Source organism: Rhinolophus sinicus, linkage group LG10, assembly GCF_036562045.2.
Source record: "Rhinolophus sinicus isolate RSC01 linkage group LG10, ASM3656204v1, whole genome shotgun sequence".
In the NCBI taxonomy this organism is placed as follows: Eukaryota; Metazoa; Chordata; class Mammalia; order Chiroptera; family Rhinolophidae; genus Rhinolophus; species Rhinolophus sinicus.
This window is the reverse complement of record NC_133759.1, coordinates 35,075,182-35,102,761: the sequence shown is the minus strand read 5'-3', so window position 1 is coordinate 35,102,761 and position 27,580 is coordinate 35,075,182. Positions and strand designations below refer to the sequence as shown.

The window sequence follows — 27,580 nt, the reverse complement described above, 5'->3', positions numbered from 1 at the left end:
TTTGGGCACAATTTTTTTAAATATGCAAATGTTATGACTGTTAAGCATTTCGTGTTTTAGCCTCTGCTAACCTTCAAAACAAATAATTTAAAAAACAAAAGTACCTGTATTCCATTTTTCTATAGTCTAAATCTCCTTATTTAGTGGCTCCACTTCATCAGCACATTTATTGGTTTCCATGTTACTGATTCAGCATTTTAGCTTACCAAGATAGGGGCACCATCTAGTGGTGAGAGCATTTAGCTGCTGGTTCTACATTCTATTCCCCGCCCTAAGTATGGCCTACCACTTTTAGGTAAACAAAAAAGAAATTCAGCACATTAAAAAATATATAGAGAACAAAATTTAAAAATTAATAATAACAATAATTGTTTACTTCCAGCGAGAGGAATGAATTTTGACCAAGGGACTCTCTAGTCAACTTGATAGACAATTTGAATCATAAGTCTGTTTCCTTTATTTTCCTTTGTTATCTACTGAATTAGAAACCTCTAATTCACAATTACAAGTCACCAGGAATGGAAGTAAGTGTTTAGTGGATCTGTCAGTTAGTTTTTGACAAGTGGATCGAATGCAGACACAGAAATTACAGAGAGATCGATCACTGTGGATGACTTGAATGCAAATGAACATACTCAAATGCCGAAAGCGTGGCTCTTCTACTTGGCAGGGAGTGGTGAATGATTCCTGATACACTGGTTAATATGGCTCTGAAAAGTATTTCTTCATGGTCTTCTGTAGAATTGGACTTAAAAAAAATCTAATAAAAATCAGTTCTTTCTCTATTAAGGGGAAAAGTTCTCAAGGAGAAAGAGTTAAGCAGCTGTTAGTGATGAGCAGTCTCCACCACAGGTTAGTCATCTCAGGAAATATTAGTACCTTGTCCTCAACAATGAAATTCCTGGCATTTCAGCCTGAAGTGATGGATTCAGGCCAATTAAGACACTGCATACATCACTAAGACACCATCTTAGCAAGCCACAGACATATCTTTACTGACAGCACTGATGTCATACAGAAGTAGTTTCAATCTCATCACTGATTTTAAAAACTAATGTGAGCACCTCTTCCCTCAAAAGTCAGCATATACCAGTTAGGATAAGCAGAGCTTTTATTCACTGGCAATTTCTTTTCATGACATGAAAAACTGCAAACTCAAGGGCTACAATTTGCTGGTATTTCCAATTTTCATTTTCATTCAATATCAAGAGGTTTATTTCTCAATTGACAACTCTTCTCTGGAAATGAAGAATATGGAGTGATGTTAGGTGCAATTCCTTATTTGGGTAGTGATGTCCTATTTGCTGTATGCCTAGTTGGTGTTCTGTTTACCAGTCTAAAAACAGCTGATGAAATAATTAAACAAACAAAAAGTCTTTTTCTATAGCATAGGTTTTCAGTGATCAATAGAAAACACAAGTTGCCCAAGTTTTCATCATATATGTGCCACACATAAGCTAATATGCATTTGAGTCATACTCTGTGTCAGCAGTTTCTTCCAACAGTAAAGTGAAATAACTGAATAATTTCAGCATGCAAACAAAATATGTTAATTGTTTTACATGTATGTCACTGACATTATGTAATATTCAATAGGGTAGTAAGAAATTAATTTTGCTTTTTCTGAGATATTTGTCATTAATTCTGAGGCTGATCTTTGTAAGTATATTGGAAATAGTGTGATCTTATCTGTCTGGCACGAGCAGGGTTTAGAATGATGCCTCTCTAATTTGTCCACTTCTGTGCCTTTAACAACATAATGAACTTCATACTATAAATCTTATTTTGTATTTGTTCTAGAAAAACTCACCGTACTCTGAAGTAATGCAAAAGTTTGAATGACTTCACACCATTATTTGACCAAATTTCCTAATTGAAAAGGCACTGGGAGAGCAGATAACCAGTCCAATAAAATTCTGTTTCCAGATATTCACTGTAATACTTTTTATTGGCACTTTTCTTTTTTTGGATGGTAGTATGAGATTATCACAACAGCAGATACACTTACCTCCATACATACACATTCACATTCTATATTTGGATCTTGTTTACTACTTATGTTATGATGCTATTTTGAGCTGCTCTGTTATCATTATTTCATTACAAGCATTTTATATTTAATGATTACCTCTGAGTAATGGATTCATTTTTGTGAACTTGGGCTAAAGCAGCATAATACTAATAAAGTATAAATTTAAAAATGTAAATAATATGCAAATTCCATGAAAATATGTCTGCAAAGATAATTAACTGTAGCCTGTTAATTGACCAATGTAGCTCTTTCTGGTCAACAATTAACATAACAGAATTTCTTGGAAAACGTGAATTATATGTGAACAAAACTGTTTTGTGGCTTTTCACTCTGATATCATAAAAGTTCCTGGGGACCACTTTCTAGATGACCACAGACCATCATTTAAGCACCAAACTAGAAAGTGTAAAGAAAGAAAGTGTATCTCTATTTTACAATCTTGTTCTTCAACATCTTTTCTAAGAATAAATTTCAGTAAAATGTTCCTCCAGAGAGAGCATTTTCTGAATTGGTAGAAAAGGTTGGACTAGATTCTCTCTAAGATCTTATCCAACTCTTAAGATTCTAAATTATGCTATTAATATGCCCTGAGTTTATACTCTCACTTATTCACTCAATGAATATTTACTGTGTATCTATTATGTACTAGGCACTATTCTAGGTATTGGAGATACGACAGTAAAAAATACCGACAAAGCCCCTGCTCTCATGGAGTGTATATTATAGACAAGGAGATGGAAAATAAGCAAACAGAAATGTTAAGTATCAGATGGTATAAGTCCTAAGAAGAAAAATGAAACAGAACAAAGGAATAGCGTGTAGGGGAGGGGCAGCAGGAGAAGAAGGGTGAAGACGGCCTGCGTCATCAGGGAAGGCCTCCCTAATAAAGCAGTATTTGAGCATGCATCTGGATAAAGTGAGACAGTCATTTGGAAATCCGCAGGAGGAGTGTTCTAGGCAGAGGAAAGAGCAAGAATAATGTACCCGAGGCAGAAGTTGGGTTTGGTCTGTTCCAGCAACAGTGAGGAGGCCACTGTGGCTGAAGCAGAGCGCAAGGGGCAGGATGGTAGGAGGTAAGATCAGCGAGCAGGGGATGTGAGGGTTGGGGGATTATGGAGAGTCTTGGCAAGAGCTTTGGCTTTTATTCTGAGTGAGATGCGAAACCACTGGAGGGTTGAGCAGAGGAGTGATATGATCTGACTTACATTTTCAAAGGATAACTCTACCTTGTGGAGACTAGACTGAGGGTGTAAGCAGGGAGACCAATTAGAAGTAGTCCAAGTAAGAAACGAGGGTGACGGGCCTGGGTGATTGAGGTGGAGGTAATTTAGTATAGTCTTGTGGTTCATAGGCAATAATAACTTCTGAGATGGTCTTAGATGACATTGGCACCTTTTGGCTCAAATAAAGTCTTATAAAGATTTATGAACACAGAGAACCAACCTAAAAGCAAAGAATGAAGTTCCTACAGGAGAAAATAAAAATGGTTGTATTCTGTAACTTGGTAGAACCCAATAAATCCATGGCCAAAAAAAGTACCCTAAGAATGAGAAGGCCTTCCTCAGAGGAGACTGACCTATGTACTGGGGGATCGGAGCCAGAGGTAAGGGCCATTGCTCTGGAGTGTGGCTGTGAATGTGGCTGTGCCTGGGGCTCAGCTTTGGAATTCCTCCCAAGACAAGAGGCTGCAGTGTGCACTGCAGGCCTGTGTGCTCTCACTCCTCATTCATGCCTTGCCTGTGACTGATCCAGTGAGGCTGTACATGAGAAACAGGGAATGACAAAGGACCTCACAGAACAGAGGTTGTGATTATGTTAAATTCTTACACGATTTGTTTTCTGATGACACACAAGCTATTTCTTACTATCATTTCTACTTCTAACTTTGAAGTACTACAGACACATCTTTTTCTGGGAAAGGTTGTTGAGAATTCTTTCCAGTATTATTTGCAAATGCTAAAGATCAACTGGGTATCAATATTTATGACATAGCAAAAGGTATACCTCCCAGGACCAGACAGAATGACTTTAATTTCCTCTTAAGCACTGGGTACATACACTCTAAGAAGGGAAATACATATAAATTAATCAATTCAACTTCATTGGACCTTCCTTCTACTTAATTATTATACCCCATGTTACCTTTTGCATGAAGATGGGGAACCATGGCCACCAGATAGTAATAAAAAGGAGATTTCTGGAGTTATATTAAGAAAAAAGCGGACTCAGCCTACCGTGGTGATGTAGCGAGAGTGGAATTCTGGAGCGTCTTTCAGGAACGTGAGGCCAGGGTGTGTATCCACCACATCCTGAAAAAAAAACCAAAATCAAAACTAAACATACCAAGAAACCCACTAACATACCCACAGAATTTTTTCCTTCCGGTGGAAAAAGTTGCCAGGTGAGCAAACTTGCTATTGTAGAATATTGAATAATGCACTTAAAATTTAATTAATACTTTATTAAATTCAAATTTTATCACAAGTATACTTATGTGTGCTCTTCAATATGCACAGTACATTTCAATAAAAAGTTGAAATTTTAATTTAGCTATTATTTGGTAATCTATGAATCCAATGTACTGTAATTCTAACACATCAAGGAAATGTTAGGGAAATTTATCCCACAGTTCTTGGTAGGGGTTGCTAAGTGAAATTTTCACAGAAAGGATGATAGACACAAGCCAACTAGAATGATTCGTTCTTAACCTAGAGACATGGGAAATTTTGGGGGAAAAATAGCCATGTAGCCAAGTAGTTTGAAATCTGTCTATGTTGTGTGAGCCAGCTAATGTCCATTGAAATAATTGTGTGGATAAATCTGTTCTCAATTTACAATTCTTTTTTATTTTAAAATCTAATATCTTGTTCTCATGGGAGACTATAAAAATATTAAAACCTTATGTTCTAATTAGATTTTTAAAGCACTATGAATAAGCCTAGAGAACCTATTAGAGATAATTTAATAACCAGAGGCAACAGCAACGCTAACATAAATATAATTTATTAATTGGTTACTCATCAATGGACAGACATCAGTTATCTCTCTGTTGGTTCTTCAGAGCAGGTATCTATACATCCCTTCCAACACAATCTAAAACCAATGGACCTTTAACTTTTTATTTGGAAATAATTTCGGTCCTGTAGAAAAGTTGCAAAAATATTGCAGAGAAATTGTCTCCCCAGCTTCCCATAATGGTAACAACTTACAAACCATAGTACAATTATCAAAACTAGGAATTGAACACTGATACAATACTAACCTACAAACCTTATTCAAATTTTACCAGTTTTCCCCCTAATGTCTTTTTCTTTTTCTGTTTCAGGATCCTACAGTGCATTTAGAGTTCTTGTGTCTCATCGGTCTCTCCCAATTTGTGACAGTTTCTCAGTCTTTCCTTGTATTTCATGATTTTGAAACTTAATGAGTCTGGTCAGTTAGTCTGTAGAATGTCTCTCTCTGTGGTTTTGTCTGATGTTCTTTCATGATTAAAGTTATATACTTTCAGCAGGTAGACAATAGAAGTGAGGTCGTATCCTTTTCAGTCATACAAGGAGTATGTGATGACGATATGTCTTATATCTTGTGGTGTTAACTCTGAACACACTTGGTTGAAGTGGTGTCTTCTGAGTTCGTCATCAAAAAGTTTTATTATTTTCCCTCAATAATTGATAAATATAGTGGGGGAGACACTTAGAGACTCTGCCAATAACATGTTTCTGCGCAAACTTTTGCCCACTGATTTTGACAGCCATTGGTGGAACTTGACTGTGACATTTATATTGTGGTGTTTACCTAATAGTGATTCTGTATTTCTCTAATTCCTTCTACGTTTATTAACTATAATTCTTCTGTAATGAAGAGCTAGCTGTCCCTTCTCTCCCTTGTATTTATTTGTTCAATTTATATCAGCATAGACTCATGAGTATTAATTTTATTTTATGGGTTATAATTCAATACTATCATTATTTATTTTGTTGCTCAAAATGATAATAGCTTTGGCCACTGGGAACTCTATCAGGTTGGCTCCTGTGTTCTCTTGACATGGCCATCCTTTTGTGAGTACTTCCATAGTTTCTGGATCACAAGATGGTCCAGGTACATCTTACAATTTCCTTGCTCCAGCCCTAGAATCAACTTTTTGTCCAAATAGCCCTGGTTTCTTTTATTGTAGAATGGTATTTAGAAACCAAATCTCGATGCCTGGTGTGCTCATTACTATTAGGGTGTCATTATTCCTGGGTCCTCTTAGCAGGCAGAACCAGGAATATGTGTATATATACTATCTACACAAACACACATACTTATATTTTTTCTACAACTATCTCTACATATTAAAAACTATGCAATCATACAGATAACTCAGATTTCAATCCAATACCCCAAGGCTCATCATCAGAGCCTTCCCCATTTTCTTTGTAACTTGAACAGAATTGCCAACCCACAACCCATTGAGAAATAAAGTTACTAACTAGAGTACAGTATTTAATTACAGTTCCTTTTGTCCAATTAAAATACTGTTTTCCAAGGTAAGTTAGGTTAGTGCTTTCCTTTTCTTACTTTATCCTATTTAATGTGGCTATGTTATTCATGTGTGATATAGTTCAGTTCATTTGTTACTGTTTATATTCTATTTTAGGTTTCTTTCTTACAGGTCCTCGTTGATTTTAATTCCTTATTTATTTATTGAAGCGAAAGTATGCAAAACATTACTATGTATGGTTCTAAGAGTCAAGCAAATGAAGAACTGACATCTTAACAATGTCAAGTCTTCTTCCCACCCATAAAGAAGACATATCTCTCCATTTATATAGATCTTCTTTAATTTCTCTCAGCAGTGATTTGCTATTTTTAGTGTACAGGTCTTGCGAATCTTTTGTCAGATTCACCTCTAAGTATTTAACATTTTGGGGTGGTATTATAAATGGTATTTAAAAAATACCATTTAATTTCCAAGTATTTGTTTCTAGTATATAGAAATATTTTTGTATATTGAGCCCTTATCTCTAACCTTGCTAAACTCACTTTTTAAATACATCTTTAGCAATATCCCACAAACTCTGATATGTTGTGTTTTCATTTCATTCAGTATAATATACATCCTGATTTTCATTTTGATTTCCTCTCTGACACATGGGTTATTTAGAAGTATTATTTAGTTATCAAATATCTAGGAATTTTTCACAGATCTGTTATTATTTCTAACTTAATCCCATTATGGTCAGAGAAGAAACTTAATGAGCTGAATATTTACAATTTATTGAGATTTGTTATATGAGATTTGAATATGGTCTATCTTGGCAAATATTCTGTGTACATGTTAAAAGAATGTGTATTTTCCTGTTGTCAGTTGTGTAACATAAAATCAATTAGGTAATGTTGCTTGATAGTGTTGTTCAAGTGTTCTACATCCTTATTTAATTTTTCTCTACTTATTCATTATTGACAGCAGTACATGGAAATCTACAACTATAATTGTGAATTTATCTTTGATGTTCTATCAGATTTTGCTTTATGCATTTTGAAGGTATGTTATTAGGTTCATAAACATTCACAATTGTTATATCCTGAATTGATCCTTTTATTATTCCCTAGCAATATTTTATGCTATAAAAACTATTTTGTCTGATATTAATAAAGCTACCCAGCTTCCTTTTCTTTTTGTGGTTAAAAAAAAAACCACATAAAATTCATCCTCCCAACAATTTCCAAATGTACAGTACAATACCGTCAACCACTTGCACGTTGTTGTGATACAGATTCCCAGATCCCAGCTCCCCAATCCTGCATGACTGAAACTCTACACCCACCAAACACCCCCCACCCCAGCCCAGCCCAGCCCAGTCTCTGGCAACCATCATTTTTCTTTCTATCTCTATGAGTTTGGCTACTTTAGAGACCTCATATAAGTGGAATCATACAGTATTTGTCTTTTTGTGACTGGCTTATTTCACTTAGCATACTATCCTCAATGTTTATCCATGTTGTTGCATGTGACAGAATTTCCTTTTTTTAAAAAAAAAGGCTAAATAATTTTCCATTGTATGTATATACCACATTTTCTTTATCCATTCATCTGCTGATAGATATTTAGGTTGTTTTCGCCTCTTAGCTGTTGTGAATAATGCCGCAATGAACATGGAAATGCAAATATCTCTTTGAAATTCTGTTTTCAATTCTTTTGAATATACACTCAGAAGTGGTTCCATTTTTAATTTTTTTGAGAACACTCCATATTATTTTCCATAGTGGCTGTACCATTTTACATTCCCACCAACAGTGCATAAGTGATCCAATTTCTCCACATCCTCACCAACACTTGTTTCCTGTTTTGTTTTGTTTTGTTTAATAATAGGCATTTTAATAGGTGTGAGATGATACCTCATTGTGGTTTTTATTTGCATTCCTCTATTTATTTTGTGATGTTAAACATCTTTTCATATGCTTGTTAGACATTTTATCTTCTTTGGAGAAATGTCTTTTCAAGTCCTTTGCCAATTTTAAAATCAGGTTTTTTGCCTTTAACCTGCATCATCAAGAAACAAGGAGAGGACTCAAATAAAATCAGAAATGAAAGAGGAGAAGTAACAGTTGACACCACAGAAATACAAAGGATTATAAGAAAATATTACAGACAATTATATGCCAACAAATTGGGCAATCAGGAAGAAATGGATAAATTCCTAGAAACATACAACCTTCCAAGACTGAATAAAAAAGAAACAGAAAATCTGATCAGAGTGATTACTACAAATGAAATCAAATCAGTAATCAAAACACTCTCAACAGACAAAAGTCCTGCACTGGATGGCTTCACAGGTGAATTTTATCAAACATTCAAAGAAGAATTAAAACCCATCCTTCTCAAACTATTCCAAAAAATTCAAGAGTAGAGAAAGCTACCAAACTCATTTTACAAAGCCATCATTACCATGATTCCAAAACCAGAGACATTATCATAGATGCAAAAATCCTCAACAAAATATTAGCAAACCAAATTCAGCAATACATTAAAAAGATCACATACAATGATCAAGTAGGATTTATTCCTGAGATGTAAGACTGGTTCAATATCTGCAAATCAATTAACGTGAAACACCACATAAAATGAAAGATAAAAATCAAAGGAACATATCAATAAATGCAGAAAAAGAATTTGACAAAATCCAGCACTCATTCATAATTAAAACTCTCAGCAAAGTGGGAACAGAGGGAACCCATACCTTAACATAATAAAGGCCATATACAACAAACCCACAGCTAAAATTATACCCCATGGGGAAAAACTAAAAGCATTCTCCTTAACATCAAGAACATGACGAGGATGCCAACTTTCAATACTTTTGTTCAACATAGGACTGGAAGTCCTAGCTACAGCAATCAGACAAGAAAAATAAATAAAAGGCATCCAAATTGGAAAGGAAGAAGTAAAACTGTCGTTATTTGAAGATGACATGATACTGTATATAGAGATCCCCAAAGATTCCACCAAAACAAATTAGAATTGATAAATGAATTCAGTAAAGTAGCAGGATACAAAATTAATATTCAGAAATCATTTTTACATAATGAACTATCAGAAAGAGAAATTAAGAAAACAATCTCATTTACAATTACATCAAAAAAACCCCAAAGTACCTAGGAATAAATTTAACCAAGGAGGGAAAAGATCTGTACTCAGAAAACTATAAAGCACTGAAAAAGAAGATACAAATAAATGGAAGCATATACCATGCTCATGGATAGGAAGAATTAACATCCTTAAAATGTCCATACTACCCAGAGCATCTATGGATTCAATGCAACTCCTGTCAAAATGCCAATGGCATTTTTTATAGAAATAGAACAAATAATCTTAAAATTTATATGGAACCACAAAAGACCCTGAATAGCAAAATATTCACAAAAAAGAAAAGAGCAAAATTAGACGTATCACAATACCTAATATCAAACTATACTGCAAAAGCTATAGTAATCAAAACAGCATGGTACTGCCATAAAAAGAGACACATAGGTCAATGGAACAGAATAGAGAGCCCAGGAATAAACCCATACCTATATGGTCATTTAATCTATGGCAAAGGAGGCAAGAATATACAGTGGAGTAAAGACAGCCTATTCAATAAATGGTGCTGGGGAAACTGGACGGATACATGCAAAAAATGAAACTGGACCACCTTCTTACTCCATATATAAAAATAAATTCAAAATGGATTAAAGACTTAGATGTAAGATCTAAAACCATAAAACTAAAACACAGAAGAAAACATAGGCAGTAAACTCTCTGACACTGCTCTTAGTAAAATTTTTCTGATATAATCTTGGACAAGGGAAACACATGAAAAAATAAACAAATGGGTACATCAAACTAAAAAGGTTTTGCACAGAAAAGGAAACCACTAACAAAATGAAAAGACAGCCTACTGAATGGGAGAAAATATTTGCCAATGATACATCTGGTAAGTGGTTAATATCCAAAATTTACAAAGAACTCAAACAACGCAACACCAAAAAAACAAACAATCCAATTAAGAAATGGGCAGAGCACCTGAATAGACATTTCTCCAAAGAGGACCTTCAGATGGCCAACAGACATATGAAAAGATATTCAAAGTCACTAATCATCAGAGAAATGCAAGTTAACACCACAATGCGTTGGCAAGGATGTGGGGAAAAGGGAACCCTCATGCACTGTTTGTGGGACTCCAAATTGGTGCAGCCACTATGGATAACAGTTTGGAGGTTCCTCAAAAAAATAAAAATAGAACTACCTTATGACCCAGCAATTCTACTTCTGCATATTTATCTGAAGAAATCCAAAACACTAATTTGAAAAGATATATGCACCTCTATGTTCACTGGAGCACTATTTACAATAGCCAAAATATGGAAGCAACCTAAGTGCCTGTCAACAGACAATCGGATAAAAAGAAGTGGTACACATATGAGTATACAATGAAATATTACTCAGCAAAGAGAATGAAATCTTACCATTTGCAACATGAATTGATCTAGAGGGTATTATGCTAAGTGAAATAAGTCACACTGAGACAGACAAATACCATATGATCTCACTTATATGTGGACTCTAAAGAAAAAATATACTACCAAGCAAAACAGAAACAGACTCATAGATACAGAGAACAAACTGAGGGTTGCCAGAGGGGAGGAGGGTTGGAGGAGTGGGTGAAAAAGGTAATGGGATTAAGAAATACAAATTGGTAGTTACAGAAGAGTCAAGAGGATGTAAAGTACAGCATAGAGAATACAGTCAATAATATTGCAACAACTATGTATAATACCAGGTGGGCACTAGACTAATTAAGGGGATCACCGCATAAGTTACATATTAATAAATGTCTAACCACTATGCGTACACCTTAAACTTATATAAAATAATATTGAATGTCAACTTTATTTAAAAAAAATAAAAAAGCAAAATAAAAAATCAGGTTATTTACCAAATAGGAGAAGATATTTGCAAACAACATCTCTGATAAGAGGTTAATATCCAAAATACATAATTTATACAAATCAACAATAAAAAAACACACAATTCAATTAAAAAATGGGCAGACCTTGAATTGTCACTTCTCCAAAGAAGACATACAAATGGCCAACAGATATATGAAAAGATGTTCAACTTCACTAGTTATCAGAGAAATGCAAATCAAAACCACAATGAGATACCACCCACCTGTTAGAATGACTATTATCAACAAGACAAGTAATAACAAGTGTCGAAGAGGTTGTGGAGAAAAAGGAACCCCCATACACTTCTGGTAGGAATGTAAATTGGTACAGCCACTATGGAAAAAGGTTTCCTCAAAAAATTAAGAATAGAGTTACCATATGACCCAGCAATCCGTCTTCTGGGTATCTACCCCCAAAACTTGAAAACATTTATTTGTAAAGATATATGTACCCCTATATTCACTACAACACTGTTCACGGTGCCAACACATGGAAACAACCAGTGTCCTTTGATAGATGACTGGATAAAGAAGATGTAGTACATATACTATACAATGGAAACTCAGCCATAAAAAGAAATACTGCCATTTTCAACAATATGGATGGATCTTGAGGATATCATGCTAAGCAAAATAAGTCAGATGGAAAAAGTCAAGAATCATATGATTTCACTCATATGTGGGATATAAAACTAAAAGCAACAAATGAACAAACAAGACAAAACAAATAAAAACTTATAGACACAGACAAAAGCACGGTGGTTACCAGGGAAAGGCAGGGGGGAGGTAGAAAAGGGTAAAGGGGGTCAAATATATGGCGATGGAAGGAGAACTGGTGGTGAACACATAATGCAATAGATTATGTATTATAGAACTGTACATGTGAAACCTATATAATTTCATTAACCAATGCCATCTCAATAAATTTAATAAAATAAAAAAACTGTATGATTAAAAAAATAAAATCAGGTTATTTGTTTTTTGTTATCACTGAATCATAGTTCTTTACATAAACTGGATATTAACTCATTAGATATGTTTGCAAATATGTTTTCCATTCTGTACACTGCCTTTCACTGTGTTTCCTTTGCTGTTCAGAAGTTTCTAAGTTTGATGTAGTCCCATTTGTCTAATTTTGCTTTTGTTGCCTATGCTTCTGGTACCATATCCATGAAATCACTGCCAAATCCAAAGTCATGAAGCTTTCCCCGATGTATTTCTTCTAGGTGTTTTATAGTTTCAGGTTTTATGTTTAAGTCTTTACCTATCTTGAGTTAATTTTTCTATATCATTAAGACAAGGGTCTTATTTTTTTGCATGTGGGTATCCAGTTTTCCCCCATGACATCCATGTTGAAGAGCATTTGAGCATATGGGCTCTCTATTCTGTTCCATTGGTCTATATGTCTGTCTTTATGCCAGTAACATACTGTTTTGTTGCTGTGGCTTTGTAGTATGTTTTTGAAGTCAGAAAGTTTGAGGCTTTCAGCTTTGTTCTCCTTTCTCAGGATTGTTTTGGCTATTCCAGGGCCTTTGAAATTCAATATGAATTCTACGATTGTTTTATCTTTTAAAGCAAAAAAATACCACTGGTATTTTAAAAAATTTTTATTGAGGTATAACTGATATACAAAAAGTTGCACATATTTAATGTGTACAATTTGATGAGTTTTAACATATGCATATTCCCAGGAAATCATTACCACAATTAAGGTAATAAATATATCCAACTCCAAAGATTTCTCTGTGCTTTTTTTTTTGGTAAGAATACCTAACATAGGATCTACCTTTTAACAAAATTTTAACTGCATAATACAATATTATTAAATATAGGCACTACTGTATAGCAGATCTCTAGAACTTATTTATTGTGCATAACTGGAACTTTATACCCATTGAACAACGTCTCCACTATTCCACTTATATCTAAAACAGTCAAACTCATAGAAGCAGAGAATAGAATTGGGGCGTGGAGAAGGGGACCATAGGGATTCTGATGAAGATTGCACTGATATGTAGACTGTTCTGGGAAGTATGGGAATTTAACAACAGTCCATCTTCCAATCTATTTATTTGTTTTCCATTTATTTGTAAGAGCTTTCTTTTTATTACTGTTAGCATGGTATATCTTTTTCTCTCCTTTTACTTTTAACCTACTTGTGTCTTTATAATTAAAGTACACTTCTTTGGGTCTTGCTTTTTTGTCTAATCTTTGCCTTTTGGGAGTATTCATACTACTTATATTTAATGTGAATGTTGATATGGTTAGGTTTACCTATCATCTTGCTATCTGACCAATCATTCTTTATTCCTTTCTTTCCCCCTTCCTGTTCTGCTTTTGGCTTAAATGAGTTTTGTTTTGTTTTTAATGATTCTTTTATTTTATTTCTCTTTTTGGATTATTAGCTATCACTCCGTTATTTTAGTGGTTGCATCAGAGGTTAAAGCATACATGTTTAACTTATTACAAGCTACTTTCAAGTGTTACTATACTACTTCATGATTATATGTGAACCAAAAAATAGTATGGTGCTTTTATTTCTCTTCTCCCAGCCTTTATGCTATTGCCGTCAAATTGTACTTAAACATGTTATAAACACAATACATTATTGGTAGTTTTGTTTAAGGAGTTGTCTTCTAAAAAAATTTGAATGAAAAATAATCACATACATTTATCCATGTAATTACCATTTCAGGAGCTCTTCATTCCTTTGCATAGATTTGTATTTCCATCTGGTATTATTTCTTCCTTGCCTAAACAAAAAAACATTTCTTGTAGTGCATTTCTGCTGGTGATGATTTCTTTCAGCTTTTGTGTCCAAAAAAAAAAAGTTTTAATTCACCTTCATTTTTGAAAGATATTGTCACTGGGTATAGTATTCTAGGCTGAGAGTTCTTTTCTTTCAGTACTTTAAAGATGTTGTTCCACTGTCTTCTGGCTTGGACTGTTTCCAACATGAAATCTGCTGTCATCTTTATCTTTGTTCCACTCTATGAAATGTGACTATTTTCTCTGGCTGCTTTTCAAACTTTCTGTTTATTACTGGTTTAGAACCATTTCATTTTGATGTGCCTTAGGATAGTTTTGTGTTTCCTGTGCTGGAGCTTATGGAGCATCTTGGGTTTGTGAGTTTATAGTTTTTATCAAATATAGAAAAATTTGGGCCATTATCTCTTCAAATAATTTTTCTGTTCCCCTGCAATGCAAATGCAGCACAAACTATCCAGATTTAGTGCAGATTTCACAGGTTAAGGGTGCAATCCTCCACAAGACTCTTCTCATATCCGACACCAGTTGTTACTATGGAGTTCCCAGGCCACCTATGCTTCTGACCACTGGCTATAAATCTGGGGTTTTCCACTATCCCTTCAACTTGAACAATGTGTCCGAATGACATACAGAACTGAAGAAAGTAATTATAATTACTATTCTATGATGAACGATATACAACTCAGGACCAGCCAAATAGGTCCACATAGGGCAACATGTGGGAAGGTTCCAAATGTGGAGCTTCTGTGTCCTCAGGACACAGTCATCCTCGCAGCACATAACTGTGTATCACTAACCAGGGAAGTTCAACTGAGTGTCAGTGTTCAGAGTTTTTTTTAATTGGGTTTCATTATGTAGGCATGATTGATCAAATCATTGGCCACACGACTGAACTCAATCTCCATGTTTCCACCCCTCCTTGAAGGTCAGGTTGATATCACCTAGCTGAAAGCCCCCACCTCTAATCACATGGTTGGTCTTTTTGGCATGGCAAGCATCATCGTGACACTATCTAGGGGCCTAGCATGACTCACTTCATTAGTATAAACTCAGGCATGGTCCCAAGAGCCCACCATAAAAAACAAAAAACTCCTATCATTTGGGAAATTCCAAGGGTTTAGAAGCTCTGTCCTAGGAATCCAGGACAAAGACCTAACAAATTCTTTAGCATATGTGCTGCCGAAGCGAGTACATAACAAATTATTTATTTTATAAATATGTTGGGTTGCACGTTTTATAAATGTGCTAGATCCCACAGCTCACTGATGCTCTTTTCATTTTTCTTTAATTCTTTCTTTGTGTCCTCCTGTCTGATTTTGGGTAGTTTGTTTTCTTTGTCTTCAAGTGCACTAATCATTTCATTTGTAATGTTTAATCTGCTATTAATCCAATCCGGTATATTTTTCACCCTAGACATCTTAGTTTTTATCTCTAGAAATTCAATTTGTGTCTTCAAAAATATTGTTATATTTGTTTTAATGGTCTTGTTTGCTAATTCTAACATTTGTGTCAGTTGTATCAGTTTCAATTGATTCACTTTTCTCCTTATTATCGACTGTATTTTTCTGCTTCTTTGCATGCCTGATGACACCAGCCATTATGAGTTTTACCTTGTTGATTGCTGGATATTCTTACATTCTTACAAATATTCTCAAGCTATGTTCTGGGATGCTAAGTTACTTTGAAATTCTTTTATCCTTTTAGGTCTTGCTTTTTAGATTTGTTTGTCAGGACCTAGCAGTGTTTAACATAGGGCTAATTATTCCCCACTATTAAGGCAAGACTCCTATGACTACTCTACCCCAAGTCCCATATATTATGAGGTTTTCCAGTCTGGCTGGTGGGGACAGATAGTGTTACTGTCCCTGGGTACTGTTCCCTCTAATCTTGGATAGCTCTTTCTTCAGCTTTGGTTACTTTCCTCATATACAACCACTGATCAGTACTCTGCTAAAGATGGAGGAGTACTGAAGATCTCTGGCATTTTCTCCGCAATTCTCTCCTCCCCAGTACTCTGACCTGAGAATTCTAGCTCCCGTGGTCCTCCTAGACTCTCAGCTGTTTTCTAAACTCAGGGAGTCCACTGGACTTGCCTAGGGTCCCATCTTCATACTGTGGCTTGAAAACTCTCTCGAGGCAATAAGCTGGGTTAATTATAAGGCTCACCTTGTTTTCTGTTTCTCAGGAATCACTATCATTAGTTGCCAGATGTCCAGCATTTTGAAAACCATTGTTTTATATTTCTTACCTGATGTTTTTTGTTGTTTCAGATGGAAAGGCAAATCCAGTCCCTGTTATACCATCTTGGTCAAAAATGGAAGATCTGTTGACTTTGTACATTAATTTTATTTCCTCCTACTTTATTGAATTCTTTTATTGTTTGAGTTAGTTTTATCATGGATGGGTTTTCTTGGGTTTCCAGGTTTACTGTCATGTCATTTATGAATAGATATTTTTATTTCTTTCATTCATTCAATCTTAGAGGCATTCACTCTTATGCCTTTGTTTTCTCTTGTATAATTACTACAATATTAGAACAGTAGTGTGGATTTCAGCATCCTTGCCTTGTTTCTGATCTTAGTGGAAATGCCTCTAATTTTTCCTGTTAAACTGGCTTTAGCACTAAGGTGTGTGTACGCATGCCTGTGCATGCATGCATGTGTGTATGTGTATACACACACGCACACACATACATACACTGGGGGTGCCAAAAAAATGTATACTCATGACTTGTATTCATCTTTTGTTATTGGTATATATTAAGTATTACAATATTAATACAGTTTTTTCCTTTCTTAAAATATATATACATTTTTTGGCACCCTCTATATATATTCATGTAAGTACCTCAAATACCTATTTTCTTGAGGTTTTTTTTTTTTTTTAATGAATGGATGTTAAATTTTCTGAAGTCTTTTCAGCATCTATTGAGATAATCGTGATTTTTTCCCTTAGCTATGATATATAATATATATAGATCCTAATGCTGAGCCAACCTTGCCTTCCTAGAATAAATCCCACTGGTTTCTGTACATGCTGTTTAGTAATATTTTTATTTATTACTTTTTATCATTAATCATGAATTATATACATTTGCTGCTTCCTTTTTTGTACTGTCTTTACCTGGTTTAGGTATCAGTGTTATACTTATTTCATAAAAGAAGCTATGGAGTTTTCCTTCCTTTCCAATTCTCTGAAAAATTTATTGAGCATTAGGACTATCTTGTCCTTGAGAGTGTGGTAGAATTCCCTTGTGAAACTATCTAGGCCTGGTGCTTTTCTGTGGGGTAGTTTTTGTATTGGTTATCCTTGTAAATTGAAAATAATATATTTATACATTTAATTTTCACTCCATTCAGTTTAGTGCCTTTATTTCCTTTTACAAGGGATGATGATAATAGCACCCCTACCCTTACTTTCTCTTCTCCCTCTTCCCCCCCCCTCACATTTTGTTGGCAACTTTACTTAATAATGGCCTCAAAGCCATTTACATACTTTTTGTTACAGTATATTATAATGGTTTTATTATTGTTAATCTCTTCCTTGCCTTATTTATAAATTTTAAACTTTATCATAGATATATATTTATATGTACATCTAAATATAGACATATATATATAAAAACATAGTATATACAGGGTTCAGTACTATCCACGGTTTCAGGAATCCACTGATGGTCTTGAAATGTATTACCTGCAGATAGTGGGGGACTACTGTATTTGAATATATACTACAGCAAATTAAGCAAACCAAGAAAGAGATCCAGGAAACAGTGGATTCAATTCAGAGAAGCAGTGAAGGGAAGTCCCAGAATGGCAGCTGAAAAGCAGCCAGTCCAGAATAGAGAAGGTAGTGGAATATCTCTTTGAAGGAGTTCTCCATAAAGGGAAGTGGAAGGGAGGGAGGGAGTCCATGCAATATTTGTTATATTTGAGAAAAAGGAAACTAGAGGGTATGATGAAGGCACACACAGCATTCTGTATCAACAAATTAAAGAAAAGCAATCAAATACTCCAAGAAAAGTGAAAAAACTGTGTAAGAGAGTCTGCCCTAAACAAAGCAAACTGAAATATGACATGATTATAAACAACTGATGAAGAGTAAGAAAAAGCCTATTTAACCTCAATGCCTGGAACATTCTCCTCTGAATGCCCTAAGGGACACTGGACGTTGGACCCATAAGAAACAAAATGCATTCCTTATATACTGGTTTATCTACATTTCACCACTATTTATAAAGTCAAAAGATTGTAAAACATTTTAGTGTATAACATCTAAACTATAGAAAATTTTGCTGTGGTTACAGAACAGTACTTAAACAACTCAAACAAGGCCATTATTAAGTAAAGTAAGGGTTACTTGAATACAAGCACTACAATACCAGAACAGTTGATCTGATAATCAAAATGGCTACTACGTGACTAATGGGCAGGTAGCATATACAGTGTGGCTATGCTAGACAAAGAGAAGATTCATGTCCAGGGTGGGATGGTGCAAGACTTTATCACACTACTGAGAATGGAACATGATTTAAAACTTATGAATTTATTGTTTCTGGAATTTTCCATTTAATATTTTTGAACTGTGGTTGATGGCATTTAACTGAAACTTTGGAAAATGAAACCACAAAAAAGAGGGGGAGGCTACTGTAACTCTCTAGGAAAATAGGAGGACCACTTTCTGAGTTTTTAAAGTCTTCATGACAACCTCATATTGAATTGAAAACCTGGCAAGATATAGAATTCTGAGTTCAAATTCATTTCCCCAGAGTTGCCAATGAGAATCTAATACCATCCCAATTCTTGTTCCTATTAAAGTGATCTTTTTTTCTCTCCGGAAGCTTTAAGTATCTTCTCTTCACAGTATTTTCCTAAAATTTCAGGAAGACATGTTTATGTATGCCCTTTTTAAAATTATGATTCATTATGCTTGCCATTCAGTGGCTCCTTCCAACCAAAAGACTAGTGTTCTGTACTCATTTCATTCTATGGGCAGTGACTGGAGGGAGCATGAGAGGTTGGAGTGGGATCACATTCTGTTTTTGATCAGCCGCTGGTTACACACGTGTCTTGTGTTTCCCCCAAGGAGGAAAACAGAAATTTCAAGGAATCCCATTGGGTTCCTGCTCTTTGGACCCAGCCTATCATTCCAGTTTGTCCAATTCTCTCCATCCTGTATTATCTCTTTGATGATTTCCTTCTTTCCATTTTCCGCCTTCTGTCTTCCCAGACTCCAGTTAGTTAGATGTTGAAATTCTTGAATCGGTCCTCTATGTTCTCTCCCTTGTGTGTGTGCACGTGCATGCATCAGCATGCCAGAGAGAGCCTTAACTTTAGTTTCCAGGACTTCTGTTGAATTTTTTTTTTTTTTTTGAAATTTTTAATTTCAGTACCTACATTTTAAAATTCTAACAGCTCTTTTTTGTGTTAGCATTCTGTTTTCATAATATTCTATTCTTGTTTTATATATCTCTGAATATAGTAATTCTTTTTTTAAAAGAATTTAATTTTTAGAAGTGTTAGATTTACACAGAATTTGAGAAGATGGCATAGAGTTCACATATGCCCTGCATCCAGTTTCCCCTATTATTAATACCTTATATTAGTGTTAGTTATAATAAATTAATATTGATACATTACTAATATTAAAGGCCATACTTTATTCCTATTTCCTTAGTTTTTATCTAATGTTTTTTATCTGTTCCAGTATTCTATCCAGGATCCCATGTTACATTAGTTGTCATGCCCCCTTAGGCACCTTTCAGCTATGACAGTTTCTTAGATTTTCCTTGGTTTGATGACCTTGACAGTTTTGAGGAGTACTGGTCAGATACTATCTAGGATTCTCCTTTATTGCAATGTGTCTTAACATGCTTTATTGTATATTTTGTTAGTTTATGCTTGTGAGTAAATGCCAGGCTATACTTCACAATGCCAGGTAAGAAGTCAACTGTCAATTGTTCTGTATACCAACCTTCAATGAATCCCCATTTCTAACACTTCTGATCAGATCTGCCAACCCTGAGTTTACAGCCTCTGGGATCCTAAGGAGCAGCATGAAGCAGAACAGTACAATTCTCTCCTGCAGCCCATACACAGCCCCTTGTTCTGCGCTGTGGTTTCCTTAGCCTGCTTCCACTTTCCATCTTCAGGAAATACTGAAATCTCATATACATCAATTTTTTCCCTCCTCTGTTCTTCACCATCGTATTCACTTTCATTGGTTTATTCCTTTCCAATTTCTATATTTTAACTTAAGAGGAGTTTCAAAAAATGGGAGGAGAATGCATCTATTCAGTCTGTCATCTCTTACCAGAAGACTCCACAAGTCCACTTCTTAAATAAAAATAAAATTTCTCCTTAAATTTAAGGAAATGAAGTATAAATGTTCACTAACTCAAAGTTAATAGTTTTGTTGTTGTTTGTTTGTAATTATCTTGGTATAGACTCAATTTATATTCCTGTTGAAAATTTTATTAAAGCTTCTGATGAAAATCAGGTAGGATCCCCACAGAGAAAGAATTCACCCACATGAACCTTTCATGAAGGGACTACGTGTACAGCATGGACAGGTTATGAGAACAAACAAGGGAATGGTGAGGCACGGGGGATGAGCGACTGAAGGATACTGTACAATCCCTAGGGCCAAAGGAACAAGGGGAAGAGCAGTGTTATGGGAGCCCAGTAGGCTCTAGAACTGTGAAGCCGCAGAAGCTGTATTACAGAGAGATAGTTACTGTGCTGAAGCTGAGAAAGGGAAAGAAATGCTAACTCCTCTCTCCTCTGCCCTCCCATCTCTGGCAGTGCTATTCATTGTTCAGACTCAACCAGAAGCTGGTCAGAAAAAGATGCAGTTTGTAAGAGTCAAGGCGGAACCAAGAATGGATCAAGGGGGTGAGGGTAAGGGGTGGATAGAGAACTGTTATTAAAACTGAATGTTTTATTAGCAATATAGTTCTAATATTTGAGATTTCACAAAACATAAATAGGAATATGTAACATTGGACATTATTACGTATAATGGTCTTGATTAAACGTAAAAAACTATTAAAAATCCTCATTCTCATGAGTACTTTTTCAAGGGGAACAAAAACATGTAGCAGATGATTATCTAAGGATAATCAAGGCCATCATGCAAATTAAGACAAGCTCAAAGACCCTGAACTTAAATCATAACCAAACTTCATATTCTGAAGATGAAAAATTGTTACTGTAATTAAAAAATCTATGTCATATGGTGTTAGAAGTCAGGAGTGGTTACTCTAGGGTGGCAGTGACTAGGAGGGAGCATGAGTGGCTTTGGGGGTACTGGTAATGTTTTGTTTCTTGGTCTGGTTCTGGCTACGCAGATGTGTTTATGTTGTGAAAACTAACTGATTGGTGCACTTGTGATTTATGTGGGTTTTTTTTGGTGTGTTTATGTTGTATGTCAACAAAAATCTTTTAAAAAAGTGATGACAGCCACGAATACAATTTAAGGAAAAACAACTATGTCAGTGCATTTTTCTGCCCTTCTTCAGGCATCCTAACAGTCAACAAGGATTTATTGGAACAACTAAACAATGATGTGCATTCAAGAGAAATGAAAGTCAGACCTTAGCTTCAAGGCATTTATGATTTGCTTAGGAAAACCGAATATTTAGATGTGAAATTAAGAATATTAATAAGCAATATATGAGGCTATGAAGTAAAAACAGAGTCAATATTAGCATGTAACTGATTCTCATCAGAAGGCCTAGATATAAATCCTCTCCGAGTGGGCTCTTTCTGTTGGAGAGCTTTCTCTTTAACCTTAATAAAGGTCAACTAGACCAAATGCCTGGCTTCAGAAGGTGCTTCAGTGACTGCTGTGGGTGGGCAAGGGAGGCTGAGTGACTCCTCTCTTCTGCTTCAGTGGGAGTAGCTCTGTTGTATCTGTTTTGTACTATGGGGTCTTTGTTAATTTCCATTTAGCAAAAGCATTTTGCTAGTAAAACAAGCACGAAAACTCTTCTAGAACTCTGACCTCTAGATCTGTGTATCTCAATTGACATACCTTACATTTCAAAAACTTAAAAAACCTCTGAAACGCTAAGAATATACCCATTTTAAAAAGGAGATGAAAATTACCTGAAGTAAAGGAATAAAATCCTCTTGTTCCAGAGAGCTGCAGCTGGGCTTTGCTAGAAGACAGATAAACTTGGAGGCATCATCATGATGATTATTCAGCAGCCTGTAGAAAGAAACAACTGCTTAGGAAGACTGGCTATGTGAACAATACAACATCAATGGATGGAAATTTCAGTCTGATCTGAAGGCCATTTAGATCAAGAATCAAGTGTTTTCTTTTCAATGATTAAAAAAACCCTATTAAGACACTGAAGAAAGAAATGAAAGAAGATACAAATAGATGGAAACACATACCATGTTCATGGATAGGAAGAATTAATATAGTTACAAAGTCCATACTGCCTAAGGCAATATATATATTCAACGCAATTCCTATCAAACTACCAACGACATTATTCACAGAAATAGAACATATAATCCTAAAATTAATATGGGACCATATAAAACCCTGGATAGCCTCAGCAATCTTGAGAAATAAGAACAAAGTGGGAGGTATAACAATACCTGACATCAAATTATACTACAAGGCTACAGTAATCAAAACAGCATGGTACTGGCATAAAAACAGACACATAGATCAATGGAACAGAATAGAGAGTCCAGAAATAAATCCATGCCTATATGGCCATTTAATCTACGACAATGGAAGCAAGAATGTACGGTGGGGTAAAGACAGTCTATTCAATAAATGGTGCTGGGAAACCTGGACAGACACAAGCAAAAAAAAATGAAGCTGGACCACCTCCTTACACCATATACAAAAATAAATTCAAAATGGCTTAAAGACTTAAATGTAAGATCTGAAACCATAAAATTCCTAGAAGAAAATATAGGAAGAAACTTCACAGACATTACCTGGAGTAAGATTTTTACTGATATATCCCCTCGCGCGAGGGAAGTAAGAGAAAAAATAAACATGTGGGATTACATCAAACTAAAAAGTTTTTTCACAGCAAAGGAAACCATCAATAAAACAAAAAGGGATCCTACTGAATGGGAAAAGATATTTGCCAATGATATATCTGATAAGGGGTTAATATCACAAATTTATAAAAAACTCACTCAACTCAACTCCAAGAAAACAAACAACCCAATTAAAAAATGGGCAGAGGACATGAAGAGACATTTTTCTAAAAAGGACATACAGATGGCAAACAGACATATGAAGAAATGCTCAACCTCACTAACCATCAGAGAAATGCAAATAAAAACCACAATGAGATACCACCTCACCCCAGTCAAAATGGCTATCATCAATAAATCAACAAACAACAAGTGCTGGTGCGGATGTGGAGAAAAGGGAACGCTGGTGCACTGTTGGTGGGAATGCAGATTGGTGCAGCCACTATGGAAAACAGTATGGAGGTATCTCAAAAATCTGAAAATGGAACTACCTTATGATCCAGCAATTCCACTCCTAGGTATCTATCCGGAGAAATCCAAAACTCCAATTCAAAAAACTTTATGCACTCCTATGTTTATTGCAGCACTGTACACAATAGCCAAGACATGGAAACCGAAATGCCCATCGGTAGATGACTGGATTAAGAAACTGTGGTACATTTATACAATGGAGTATTATGCAGCCATAAAGAAGAAAGAAATCTTACCATTTGCAACAACATGGATGGACCTAGAGAACATTATGTTAAGTGAAATAAGTCAGACAGAGAAAGACAAATACCATATGATCTCACTTATATGTGGAATCTAAAGAAAAGAATAAGTGAATGAACTAATCAGAAACAGTTTTGGAGACATAGAGGAAAAACTGAGGGTTGCTGGATGGGCGGGGGGATAGGGATAAGGGGGAAGGTGAGGGGTTTAGAAAATAGTCGGTAACCACACGATGGCCACGGGGTTTTGAAAATTAATTTGGGGAACGTAATCAATAATGTAAACATTTTGTAGGGTATCTGATGGACACGTGTCCCATTTGGGAGACCACCTCAGGGATGATGTAGATGCCTGATCTCTGCACTGTACACCTGAAGCTGAACAATAATGAATGCCAACTATAATTATATATATATGTGTGTGTGTGTGTGTGTGTGTGTGTGTGTGTGTATATATATATATGTATATATATGTATGTATATGGTTACAGGAAGTGGAGTACAGCATTAGGAATAGAGACAGTGGAAATGTAATGGCTCTGTGTGATGTCAGAGGGATAGTGGATGGGGGCAGGGGGGTTCACGCAGTGTGAGGGATATAAATGATAAACATCTAAGTATTGCTTTGTCTTGTGCACATGAAACTAATAAAATTAAAAAATATATATTAAAAAAAACAAAGAAAAAACACCAATTTTTCCATGCTCTTAATTTTGTCAAAGGACATCTAAATAAAAGCTCAATAACAAGAAGGTATATTATTTTTGTAGAATGCTTCTGGGGCTGAGACTCCAGAGACAACTGCATTAACACGGGTAACAATACACTTAAGGAGAAAGTCCGTTCAGGGTTAGCACAGGACACCTGGGACCAGAACTCCAGAGCTACCCACCAGCCAGAAGGGCCCACTATGCATCACGTGGGATGTAAACTTCTGTTTGGCCAGGTTGGCAGACATATGCAGGGCCATCCTAAAAGGGGGCTTTTGAAATTAGACTTTGAAGGATCAGGTTTAAAAAAAACAAAAATGAATACCATAGTTAAGTCTTTGAGCGCCAAGAATTCCTTACATCCAATTTCCAATTGCTGGACATTTCCATTTGGATACTATACTCTGACAGCAAAGACAAAATATCAAAAACCATATTTAAAACCTTCCTCTCAAAGTCAATTCTTTTCATGGACATCTATTTTTGTTATTGGTGGTACCATCCTGAGTTATCTGGGCTTGAAATTTTGAAGTCATTTTAAACTTATTTCTCTTCTTTATTTTCCACATCCAATTAGTTTCCAAATTTTCTTGATTTCCTTCCTTAATCATTTATTGAATGCTAATTATGTGCCAGATACTGTGTCTGACCTTGAGGATACCTGGGATACAAAGAAAATAAGAAGTAGTTTTGTGCTAAGAAGCTTATAGTCTAGTAAGAGAGCTACACCAGTAAGATTATACTCCTATGTGACAGCCACAACAGCAGTAATAAGCACAGGGTGTCCTGGAAGGTACAGGTGGCCAATGAGATTCCTGAAAAAGGGGAAGTAGGAAAGAAGGTTGCTGTAGGTCAAGATAGTCGCACATACAAATGCCTAGCGTGAGAGTGCATGGAATATTTGGGCAATTACAAGCACTGGGTGGTAAGAGAAGGGGACATGAGCATGTAGGATCGGATCCTAGAGTCCCTTTTATGTTAGTCAGGAAGCCTAGACTTCAGCCTATTCCATAGAAGAATTTTAACATGGATAGTGACATAATCAAATGTATTTTTCAAAAATATTAAGCCAAAATCTTTAATAGGCCTCAGCATGGATACTGGCAGTGGGAGACAGAAAGGGGCAAATGGTTGAAATAAAAGGACGTTATAGTTGATAGGTGGGGGTGATAGATGGGGTTGATAGTTGATGGGTGGGGGTGGGAATAAGGGAATGGGTGAAAGGGGTAAGCCCACGATGACTCCTAGGTTTCTAGCTTAGACCACTAGGTGCTTGGAATACAGGACAGAAATACTGGAGACCTGTGGAATATTTCCTCAAAATGCTTTAGACAACCATTCCTTCCTTTCTATTTCCATTATACCATCAAGTCCAGGGTTTTATTATTTCATGCTGAGACTGTCAGAAGGGAAGAGAGTCATAACAGCTTCAGTGTTCACCCAACCTTATACAATAGATAATTCTTCATTCTAAAGCATCCTTTGATTATATAATCCCCCCTTTTCAAAAATGTTCAGTAGCTCTCTACTACTTACGTGAGGAAGTCTAAATGCCTAAGTTGGACATTGAAGGCCTCTGTAATTAGGCTGGAGCCTGCCTGTCTACCTATCTTACTGCTTTGCTAAATGGAGCTTCCACTCCCGGCTGCTGGCCTGACCCACCATTCTCGGAGTGTTTCATGTGCATTCTTGCCTCTGTGCCATTTCTCATGCTGTTCTGCTCTCCTAAAACACCACCCCTCCCAACTTTGCTCTCTGAATGCTGGCTATTCTTTAAGATCCAGCTAATAACCCACCTCTTTCAAAAAGCCTTCTCTGACAACTAAATTCCTTAGTGATCTTTGTACTATTTAATTTATGCATATTATTTATAGCACTGTACTGTTAGCTTTCTTTAATCTCTCTGGCACCTAAATGGAAGGCAAAGTTATAGCTCTTTCTTTCTTTAGCACTCACCATAGTAACTTTCACAAAGAAGAGTCTCAAAAAATGTTTGTGATCTGACTAACAGATGTATACGTAAGTGACTTCATTTGTGATTGTTAAAGTTACATATGATCTTTATATTTATCCTCCTCATTCTCTAGCATGCTCAAGGCCCCCAAAGTTACATATACGTTTCACAAAAAGATTAGTGCAATACCTGCTGATGGGAACCACCTCTTAGGACGGGAAAACGGGTGGGAAGATCACAACAAAAAGGCAGTGGAGTCTTTGGCAAGGAGCGCTTTATAAAGAAAAGATAGCACTGCCATATAAAACCTGCACAGACATGACAGATGAGAGCTACTCTGAAAGGGAAAAGTTAACTCAGGTATGGCCTTTTGGTATTAGAAGCAGGAAATAGAAAGAAAAGGTAAATTACGATTTACAACGAATGCTGTGGCTGGTGAACTCTATATGGCAGGAGAAAGGAGATAATAAAAGTCGTGAAAGCTGGAGAAAGAAGGTAAACGTAGCTATTCTAAACTGGTATCTTCCAGAGCTCTTAAGACAAAATCTTGTTATGTGAATGGACAAATGGCATGTTGCCATCAAAAGGTAAAAAGAAAGTAAAGCATAAAAGAGTTGGAGACATACATTACTGACTTCATTGAATGGACCTCAACCACAAAGCTGGTAATCTAGGAACTCAAACAAAAAAGCTGTGGAGCGATGTCTTTCCCCTAAAAATCCCATGACTGTAAGAAAAACAGATGTCAGAGTACAGATATGAAATGGGCAGTAGGGCAGGGAAAGAAGGGAGAGCAGAGGCAGGGGAACAAGGGCCCACTAAGGTGTCTGTCCACAAACAACTCGGAGGAGGGCTAGGAAGTGTCTACCCCAGAAGCACAGGGACCAGAGGGAAATTATTTCCTGTTATGCTGTTACT

The 27,580-nt window shown here is 35.8% G+C and overlaps 1 protein-coding gene across 6 annotated transcripts in view; it reads right to left on the bottom strand.

The window, feature by feature from the left end:
* The window catches only part of PPP2R3A (protein phosphatase 2 regulatory subunit B''alpha), a 142,018-nt gene that overhangs the window by 53,807 nt on the left and 60,631 nt on the right, over nucleotides 1-27,580 (bottom strand). For all 6 annotated transcript variants that reach the window (XM_074312883.1, XM_074312882.1, XM_074312885.1 and 3 more), the window contains 2 exons: nucleotides 22,383-22,485; nucleotides 4,267-4,341 (listed from right to left, as the gene is read on the bottom strand). In XM_074312883.1, the coding sequence (XP_074168984.1) occupies nucleotides 4,267-4,341; nucleotides 22,383-22,485 (178 nt within the window). The remainder of the gene's footprint in view (nucleotides 1-4,266; nucleotides 4,342-22,382; nucleotides 22,486-27,580) is intronic.